The sequence below is a fragment of the Alligator sinensis genome, unplaced genomic scaffold, assembly GCF_000455745.1.
Source record: "Alligator sinensis unplaced genomic scaffold, ASM45574v1 scaffold20_2, whole genome shotgun sequence".
In the NCBI taxonomy this organism is placed as follows: Eukaryota; Metazoa; Chordata; order Crocodylia; family Alligatoridae; genus Alligator; species Alligator sinensis.
Window position 1 is genome coordinate 2,470,249 of NW_005842012.1, and position 11,051 is coordinate 2,481,299.

An 11,051-nucleotide genomic window follows, 5' to 3' on the forward strand; every position below is an offset into this window, starting at 1 on the left:
CCCCCCGCCCCTTTTCTCTACACGATCCCTCCTGTACAGGGTATACCCATCTATCCCCGTGGTCCAGTCATGGGTGGAGTCCCACCGGGTCTCCGTTATCCCTATGACATCGTAATTGTTTGCACTGAGCATGAGGATGAGCTCCTCCTGCTTATTCCCCAAACTCCTGGCATTAGTGTACAGGCAGGCAAGTGCCCCCTGGGGGGGTCCTTCCTTGCACACAGATTTTACCAGGGCTGGGGCAGGGGTGGGCTCCCTGAAGCGCCGTGATCCGCTGGCTTTGCAAGGATTGCTCAGCGGGCCAGCAGTGGCAGTAGTCCCCCCGTCCCCCAACGGGCTTAGTTTAAAGCCCGGTGGAGCAGGTCAGCCAGTCTGACTGAGAAGATCCTCCTCCCTAGGGGAGAGAGGTGGAGGCCATCTCTTCCCAGCAGCTCGCTGCTTCTCTCGCCAAAGAGCGGGCTGTGGTCATGAAAGCCAAGGCCTTCCTGACGACACCAGTGCTGCAGTCTTTGGTTGACCACATAGATCCTCCTGTCCCTTCTCAGCCCATAGCCTGAGACTGGGAGGATCAACGAGAACACTACCTGTGCCCCCAGACCCTTAAGCCCCGCTCCCAAATCCCTGTAGCGCCTCATGACCTGGCTGGGAGTGCTCCGAGCAGTGTCATTGGTGCCCACATGAATAAGGAGCATGGGATAGTGGTCTGTGGGTCTGAGCTTACAACCATTTAGGCATGTAACTATTACTCACCTGCATTGCACTCCCATTGAAATAGGAGCCATTATTCACATGAACAAACCTTTTAATCTCTAGGACGTGACCTTATACTTGCACATACCTATGTCCTTAGATAGAAATAGAATCATAGTAAAGTGGGGCTGAATGGGATCTCAGGAGTCATCTAGTCCAACCCTTTGCTCAAGGCAGGATCATCCCTATCTAAACCATCCCAGGCAAGTGTTCATCTAACCTGCTCTTAAAATGTTCAAGGATGAAGATTCTACAATTGCTTTATGTAGCCTGCTCCAATGCTTAACCACTTTCACAAGGAGAAAATTCTTCCTAGTGTCTAAGCTAAGTTCTCTTGCTGCAACTTGAGACCTTTGTTTCTTTGTCCTTTTTCCCTGGACAGCTACTCCCACCCCTTCAGTTATTCATCAGGACCCAAGTGCAGCATCCTTTATAGCCCCCACTATAGCTGGTAACAGCACTAACACATCAGCCTGTAAGCAATGACAGCTGAAGCTCCCAGCATGTGATGCAGGGATCAGTAGTGTAATCAATAAAGGAAAAATCCTAACTTGGATGTATAGCAAGTTAAAAGATGATGGATCATATTTTACGACAAGGCTTTGTGGTTATAATTTTCTGATGTATAGTTCTTAAGAATAGAGTTTAACATACTATGATATAGCTTAGCTGTTTAAGGAAGCAAGAGAAAATAGTGAATAGCATATAGTTCATTTAGGAGCTAAGCTTCATCTATTTACACTTACTACCACTATAAAATAAAATGAGTGCTCAATGGATACAATATTTTCAATTGTGTGTAGCTATTCATATTTCATTGATACCCTAAGTTCATACTATTTGACTACAATAACTAGGTTGCCAAGATAAAATCATACATGAATCCTTTTGGATAAAACGTATATACTTCAATTAAACACTGTACAATTAAATATCAAGTGTGCCAGTCAGTTACTGCAAGTCACAAAATTAAATGCACAGTTTATTTTGAATTATTTGCATAAACATATTGCAGAAATGAAACCAGATCTTAAAGAATGGGGAAAGATATCCAGTATTAAAATAAACAGTTCTAGGAAACCCTCTGAAAATGTTTACCAAGTCATCTTTCGGGTAGTTTCTATGGAGAGCATTTTGCTATGTTCTTGGTTTGCCAACCAATCACAGTAACACTAACAATAGATATGTAAATGTCATTGGACAATGCTGAAATTTAATTGCCTGTACTCAGCTACTCAAGCAAGGGAATTTTTATCTAAAATCAAACTGGCAGTGCATGGCAAAAAGCCGCTCTCCCCTACCCCAGGAGAGGTTTGGGGTGTTTTTTTCTTTCTTTAAGATTTATTATTGTTTCACAAGTCTGCTAGTTTAACAAAAGATCAAAATAGTTCTCTTTGCTATGTTGACCCAAAAGTTTTACCACAACAGCTACAAATCAAATTAAACATATATTTGAATTCCCTTTACATTAGCATTGTTAGGAATCTCTTGCAAAATGAGCAAGAATGCATTTGTAAGGCATGTCATTCTTGGAATATATGTTTAAAGACAACATATTCTGGTAAACATGACAATATACAATTTTGACAAATGACATCTATTAGTTTTTAGGATAATGAATGAATGTCCTCTTTAGTCCAAGTATAAATGCTAAATACTATTTATAATTATTGTTATAATAGCTTGATTGCATACTGCATGATTTGGGTTATAGCCTTTAACTAGTACTATTTCTCAATTATCCTGTTCATAGCAGGTGTACAAATGTTGTACAAAAAGTATATTATTACCTACATCCAACATTATAATTTCTTGGGGAAAATCCATACATAGAATAGGGCATTAAATATCTGAAATATCTATTTACTTCAATTAAACATTATCTTTCTTTTGAAAGATAGTTATTGGAGATTGTTATTGGATAGTTATAGGAGATTAGTTATTCCTCTAAGGTCCTGTAATGATGGCAGTAAAGCAAATTAAATATTTGGGTATATAATGATGCAGTCAAGTTAGACTCATTTGCTCACTGTGAGTCATACCCCTTCACACTGAGAACCAAGTCCTTTCATTCTGGGGAAAACTGACACATGGTAATACATGCTGATTGCTATTTGCTAGTTTTATGGAAACTGTCTTTGGGAAAGAGGAGGGGTTCTGCCTAGAGCAGAACAATCTCTGCAGCAGAGTACAGACTTCAAAAATAACAGTTACTTTAGCTATCTCTTCATCCATCTCCCCTAAAGTGTGAGGACTAGCTCTAATTCACTTTAAAGCTCTAGAGACTCATTTTTCTTCTTGTTCTAGTCTCAAATGAAACAATGATCTTAGTTCAGTCCCTAGTGGACAAAAGCTGAATAAGTAACAATCCCGTCAGAATGATTCAGCAGGCAATTTGCTCAAGTAAAAGCATGAATATATGAACATACACAATATTTTTCCTGTTCTTAGTGCTTGCTTTGAAAGACTAAAGGGATAGTCCTATAACTGGCCATGAATTTTACCCTTTAGGAAGAAAAACATTCCTCCATTTCCAATTTTTTGTCTTATTTAAGCACTCTAAGCACAGTTCAAATAAATAATTATATATATATATAGTTGAAATAAAGAGAGAAAGTTGCATAACTGGGTATATCTTGTGATATTCTGTTGAGTCACATGATTATTGTATATAAGATCACCCTTTTCATCTCTAGCACCACACACACAGTTAAAACTGAAAAGAAAAAATACAGATTAAATACAGAAAAGGTAACAAATGTGTCTGAGACCGATGTCAATTAGAAATGATGTAGCAATCAACAACTGCATTTCAATTAGTCTGCTTAACTTAGAATTGTATTTGCACTGTTATTGAATATCTGGAGTTCATTCTAAATGTGAAACTGTATCGCTGCTCAAGCATGTCATTCATGGAATACAACACAGTTTGAAACTTTTTCTAGTGCAGTTTTGTCTGCTTAAACATCTTGTTAAGTGAACGATTTTGTCTTGACAGAGTAATGCTGACTAAAACAGGTCACTGTGCCAGTGTGACAGCAGTCATATTTGCACATCCACAATCAACAGAGGAAATGGTTTTAGGATGCAATTGTCAGCTGTGTGGAGCCATTAACATTTTTATTTAAAGAAGCTAAAGCCTGAATCCTGGGAAAGCTTTTGTTTCTAGATTTACTTACATGGGTAGTCCTTCAGAAGTCAATAGAAATACTTGCATGAGTAAAGTTACTTACATATATATCTTTCTAGTATCATGCCCCATGTCATACCTTAAATGTTAAAAGTTCATTGGAAGGTTTAAAATTGTAGCCCAAATTTACTAAAATACTAATGTGTTCTTATTCTCTTACTTCAAAAAGCTCCTACGATATCTCCAGTATCATCTATTTTACATATGCCAGTATAAAGAATACCATTTTGTGCCAAATGTAACTTATACATTTAAGTCATGTTGCTTTGATTCCTTTAACAATATTGTATTTTTCTTTCTAGTATTTAGCAGAATGTTGCAGGACTACAAAATCTGTTTATTGGTAGAATAATAAAATTCTGCTGATATTACCTTCAGCTTTATACTTACACATTGAAAATACTTTTGCTGTCACAACAGCAGGTATCCTTCACAGCATTTGCTCTAAAGCCCAGAAGTATAAATAGGGATTATAAGAACACTTAATAAAGAGTTCTATCATTAGAAGCCTCTGAAGGATTATTATTATAGTCTTCGGTTCTCAACACAGAAGTGGCCTCTAGGGATCAAGCTTTTAAAAGATACATCTTCCAGCAATATGGATAAATTTTTGTTCCCAAGAGCAAATCCCCTGAAAAGGGTGTACTCTAACTGCAACCTTTCTCATCATGCATACTTAGAAAATAGAGAAACCCATGTTATCTCAGTTCTCATAGAAACCCTTGCAAACCATGAACAGCACAAGCAACAAAGATTCAGTTCAGTAAAAAGATGAAAGAGAAACACTTACTTTTTGTAGCCACTGAGTGTAATTTTCCATCACATGTTCCAGATGTTGCAGTTTCTGGGAAGAGAAATCCTGTTCCACGTGAGGAGCATCTCTCTGAAGAGCATTTGTGTTGTACTGATCTGTCGTGCTTTCACGACAGTTCCCATCTTGTTCTGGAAGAATGAAAGTATAGGTGCACTGCCCATGCTGAATCCGATTATATCTTCTCCCACTGGAATCAGGACCCCGACGTTGGTTACTGCACCCTATGTGAGTCAGAAGAGCAACCAGGAAAGCAAAGGAAAGGAAAATTGTCATGTTATCACTATCACTCTCCTCTCCTACTCTTACAGAAACTTTTCCCTCCTCTTTCTTTTAAGTTTGTTCTTTATTTTATTGGAAAAAAAAAATCTTTGGGAAAAGGACTGGAGGAAAGTATTAAATAACAGCTTTGGCTAAAATTTTTTGGGTTTTTTTTTTTATTTTTTTTATTTCACTATAATGAAAGCTTCCTTAGTTAAAATTGGGAATATTTATTGCATAGTAGCCAGGATTTATTGTTTCCTCTCTGTTACAGTCCAGCATGTAGCCTGCTTTAGTCAGCTGCATATGCATATCCCAGTCTCTTTCCCCTACACTATCTGCTGCAGAACTGCTATTTTCTCTCAGACCTCAGTGAGTTTTATTAAGGTTGCACTTTCAAGCCAAGCTGGAAGCAGGCAGCCTTTCACAAGATGACTTGACAGGAATGTGTGTATGAGCGCGCCCCTATACTAAGGATGGCTGATGGCTCAGCACAGAAGGATCGTCTTACAAACTGGCTGGATGCATGACCTCAGACATGTATGCCCGTCCAGCCTCTATTGCACACAAACTGCTGAGGGTTTTTGACGAGCTCGTGTAAGTTTAAGAAGTAGTGCAGTCCACCTTAATATACTTCCTATGTTCACACTGACCTATTAAAATGTAGATAAAGTGTAGAAGTTTGTTGTAATCCCTCAGTAAACATCCAAGGCACTGAAAATAAAAATAAGTACTAGCTATCTGACTGCATCTTTCTATTAGAGAACACTAAGTCAGAAGAATGACACTATAGAAAAAGTGAACATTTAATCCCCTCCCCTCCCCCGTACACTTTTGCTCCATTCTCTTAGACAATTATGTTTTTGAGTAGGTTTTATAGATTCTCACATAACCATATAACTTTCAAAAAGTGTTATTTGGAAGAGGAGTAATTCCGTAAGTTCAATTAATAAATGAATATACCTAATTGACAAATAAATACTTAGCTGTGCCAGCCAGACTACACAAGAGTGTTGTTTTGTATAGCATGTACACAATGGTCATGCTTAGAAATATTTTTCTACCCATTTGAAAATTGTAAGGATTTCTCAGAGCAGTAACTTCAAAAAGATGTGTGGTCACTATAGAGAATAATATTTAAACATTAACGATGTTCTTGTATTTGCTATAGGGGAGTTCCAGATGCAAATTTTACAAAAAGAATCCCAATGCAACTAAATGTCAGGGGTGTTTGGTTCCAGATTTCAGGTCCACATGTACTATAAGTATTTATAACTATGTAAATCACAGTTATTAACTCTGTTCTGCAAACTTTACTTGTAGAAGCAGTTCTTACTAACACCTTTATTGTTGCTGGTGACAATAGAAGAGTTCACACGTATAAAAAAACTTGTATAAATAAGGGCTGTAAGCACCTTTGATGCTTATGTGGATGTCATTTTTGTTGGAGTTACACTTTGATCTAACAGAGCTGCAGGGAACTATTAGACAGAATACTTTGCTGTTCCCAAAGAAGCTATTGTCACTCAAACTTAGGGACTTAGCTTTTTGCCCAGTTCAGCCTGACTTTCATAAGATGGTAAAGAAGCCTTGATACTTAACCCAATGAAAAATTTAATTTAATTCTAACATAACACACAAAAGAACATTTAAAACACCTTCCTGATCATAAGCCATCTGTAGCTTAAAGCAGGGTTATGCTGAGCATGAGTAGAAGAACAAGAAAAGGGAGCAAAGCAGTAAAACTACCGTTAACTTCAGCAAAATAAGAGCCTCCATCCATCCTCTGTTCATCCTTTATTTCTGATTTATTGTTTCCATTTTCCTGCCCCTATATTTTAATATTACAAGACTTATGTAACTGGAAACACTTTTCATAATATTCCAACATGAGCAGGTCCGGTTCTGCAGTAGCTGTTACAGGATAATTACAGTTAATATAGTTTAGGACATTTTCCTGTATTGTGAGGTCAGAGAGCATTTATTCAAAGGGATACTATGGTAACAAACCTTCCAATGTAGGACCACTATGGAGTACACAGGAGTATCTCATTCCTGTGAGGCTGGGAAAGCACAAACATGGGAACAACAAAATTAACAAAAAAGGGTTTTTTTCACCTTTTATCTGAGGGCTGCAAAGTACCTTCAGAAAGGAAGGCAAGAAGTAGAACCGGGCAAGTATGAATTTAAGTACTTCAAAAAAGCTTTCCAAACACAGAAAAATGTCTACACATACATTTACTCCAGTTTAAATTTACTGAGCAGTAAATTACTGTGCAGTAAGCAGAAATACACCAGTGTCTACACATGCAGTGACCTGGGACTAAATTTGGTCCCAGGTTGAAGCAGCCTGCCATATGCCCCTGTGGCCACTGGGGAGAGCTCCAGCCTTCAGCCACATAGCTGCCAAACTTTGGGACTAACTTTAGTCCCAAATTGAAGCCAGGATAGGTGGCTAGCCAGGAGCACTGGGCCTGGGCTCAGGCCAGCCCCCTAGTGACTGGGCAGACCCAGCAGGGAGGCCCCCAGGTTACTGCGCAGTAACACATCTACACATGCATTTCTGCACAGTAATTAATTGGGTGTAAATTTGATACCTGCATGATGCAGTTATCTAATTTACATTCAAGTTGGCATAAATCAGCATAAATGTGCATGTGTAGATGTGCCCACAGAGTGACTGAATTTCTTCCCCATCTCTGGAACTTAGGACCTGAATCATGATTGTGTGCTGGGCACCTCCATTTACTTGGGAGCCAGAACTCCTAGACTCTTCTTTGAGGGCAAGCAGCTAACTGGCTAATGCTGTATTCTGCATAATTGTCTAGCAATTAAATACTCATCCATGAAGTACATATCCTGGGTTCCAGAGCCTCATAAGCCTGAGGAGGCCCAAGCCCAGGAGCATGCCCTAATCACCAGATCTCTTATTTACTGAAGAAGCTGGGTTAAGAGTGCTAAAGTTAGGATGGGGTGGGCAAAATACACCCCATGGACTGGATCTCGTCCACCAACTGATTGGATTTGGCCCATTGATTGTATCCAGTTCGTGCCTGCCCCTGCAGGACTTCACATGGGGCCAAGCCCGGCCTGCTCCCACCTGGGACAGCCCATGCCACACTCCCACCAACATCCAATGATTGCCTATCACCTGCTTCAACCTGCCTGGCGCAATGAGTAGCCAACTACAAGTGGCCAAGTGGGTGGGAGGTGGCCAGGATCTGGAACTGGAGCTCCACACACTGGGGCATGCAGATCTCCTCCATACCTTGCTGGGCATATGGTGTCTGGCACACATCCCCATGGCCACTGTCCTTCCCTGTACTACCTACTGCCCAGAGTGGTGTAACAGGGCCAGGAGGAGAAGCTGCCACTGGAGGTACAGGGAGCTGAGCAGTACCTGAGCAGCTGTAACAACATGGAAGCAACCATGCCAGGAAGCTGTGCATGCTGGCTGGGGCTGGGGTCAGGGGTGGGTGCAGTGCAGGCTGTCCCAGGCAAGAGCAGGCAGGGCTTGGCCCCATCAGGAGCACCATGATGGCAGCCACGGGCTGGGTGGAGGGGGTGGACTATACGAGCACCACACTGCACTGCTCTGCTCCATGGAGCTCTGACCCTGCTCCCTCCCCCCACCCCCCACCCCATTGCTGGCTCCTTGGACCTAGCATGCAGGCAGTCTCCTACATACATGCACACCCTCCCACACATACACCCACACACAATATACAAAAGTAAGATTTTATTTTGGGCTATTATGCAAATTGCCTCTATATACACTACTCAAAAACACAAACCAGGTAAAAAAAATGTTTTTGAAAATAAAATTAAAATACGTTATAGTACATGTTTGATTCTTAGTATACAATTTGTTCGTTTATCTATAACGTGTTTAAATTGTGTCTTCTGAAAGATTTGGTGCATGCAGCCTTTGACAGCTCATCAAAACTTGTTAAGTGGCCCTCCAGCCAAAGTAGCTGCCCACCCCTAAGTTAGGAGATCAGAAACAAGCAAGAGGGAATGCAAGTCTGTAATTTAGAGATTGGAAAGAAAAGTGACAGGTTCCAGTTCTTGCTTCCAGAGCTGTTTATGCATTTTATATTTGATATGCTTTAGTAAAAAAAAAATCATTACCATTCTGCAAGCAGAGACTGGAACCCAGAAACTCCTCCTCTCAGTTGCATTTCCAAACCAGTAGGCTACAGAATCAGGCTTCTACTTACTTGACCTCTCTCCCCCCGCAACCCTGATTCTTGACTGCCCAACAGTCCAGTTCCTTCAAATATATGGGTGGAGAGTACCCCTAGGGCACTTATTCTATAACCGGATGAGCAGGACATTTTACTGAAGTGTGAGAAATGGAGATTTGAAACTCCCAGGATGAACAAGGCAGAGCATAGTGACCAATAGGCTATTGCACAAAAGGCAGACATTGGGGCCATCACCACCACCCAATTTGGCCCTATAAAGTGAAGTAGACCTAATTGCCCCCAAATAAAGGAAGTGAAGATGCTTGCACTTCTTTAACTTTGCAGCAAGACAGGGAGGAACCTGCCCTTGTATTCCTTGGCAGAGCCCTGCCATAAATTAAATGGAGCCAGCAAGACAGGATCTGTTTGTACCCTCCACAATGTTCTGGTTATACCTGAACACAGACTCTAACACTTCATCTACACTGCTTCAGGACTTCCATGGCAAAACATGCCACACCCACCCCTGTTCTATCCATGCCAAATTCTAGAAATGAAGCAATATAGCCTCAAGAGCATGGCCCTGAGTGCAGTAAGGATGCCTGACAGAGCTCTCAAGACTGACGTTGAGCACATACTCAGGCCTGCTGTATGACACCTACATTGCTCCATTTTCAAGAGTTGGCTTGTGCACAGAATAGGAGCAGGTATGCTAGGCATGGTCCATAGTACATTCCTATACATAGCATTAGGGCAGTGTTGATATGCCCTACATTTCTGGGTGCGTGCACAATAAGATAAACTTAGATTTAGTTTCTTAATTCAATTATACATTTTGCAATGGAAGCTTTCTTAGAAGCAATGCCTTGTATACTGTCAACAAGGTTCAGAATAGAAAGAGTTAACATTTTCTAACCATCTCACTTCCACCTCACTATATAAGCTGCACTTGCCTAAATGGATACCTCTGCCCCAGAATTTCAAAGGTTCAGATTTTTCCAGTCCTCCACCTGATCTGTAAGAGTACTTTCAGCCAAGAAGGGAACATAATAACCTATGGCTTATGTGCCTAGTTCCAAATAAATGACAACTCCATATTTGAATAATCACAGGTGACTATTTACCATCTCAGTCCAGAAACAAAAAGGAAAAGCAAAAAAAATATCAAAATATGCCAAAAAAATATATCAAGTAAATGTGAATAATCAATGTACTTGAAGGAACTGCCCCTGTCTGTCTACTGACAAACAGAAAATAGAACTACAATCTGCTAGTCATTTATTCACTAGGAATTGTTGACTCAGCTCTGGCAAGTGCAATTATCCTTGTTTTACAGGATTCAGAGGGTAAGTGAGATTAAATGCCTTGTTCAAGATCATAGAGGAGGTCATAGGAAGAACCCAGAGCAGAATCCAGGTCTTGGTTTGCTTCCAAAACTCTATTGTCTTCCCAAGACTACTTGCTCCAATTCAGTGGGTTTATTCAGTAGCTGCATAATACTCAGCAATTGACCATGAAATCCATCATTAAAAGGCAAGAGAAATGGGTAATTTATGACCACATTTGTTGCACTCAATATTGTCTCTAGTTTCTCTAGTGGAATCTGCACAAATAATGCTGACTTTTGTCACAGATATGTAAGTGCAGAGTTCATGTATATTTCATCAACAAAAACAAATGCATTTCTTTACATTTCTTTTGCAATAAATACTGTTGCTGATCTTAAATTGCACCATACTACACAATGTAACTGTGTTTACTCCAACCCATCTACCTCTTTATCATCACAAAAGAAAACCTTCTGAAAATGACTAGGTAATGGCTTCTGCCAAATACCTAATTGTAAATCCAT

The 11,051-nt window shown here is 40.2% G+C and overlaps 1 protein-coding gene across 5 annotated transcripts in view; it reads right to left on the bottom strand.

Moving 5' to 3' along the window:
- Window positions 1-5,495, bottom strand: part of ANGPT1 (angiopoietin 1) — a 274,023-nt gene extending 268,528 nt beyond the window's left edge. For 4 of the 5 annotated variants that reach the window (XR_003093647.1, XR_003093648.1, XM_006021942.3 and 1 more), the window contains exon 1: window positions 4,731-5,368. Coding sequence is in view for 3 of the 5 variants with exons in the window: in XM_006021942.3 (XP_006022004.1) it covers window positions 4,731-5,027 (297 nt within the window). In the remaining 2 variants the exon portion in view is untranslated. The other variant, XM_025202019.1, reaches the window with a different exon arrangement.
- Between the last annotated feature and the right edge of the window lie 5,556 nt (window positions 5,496-11,051).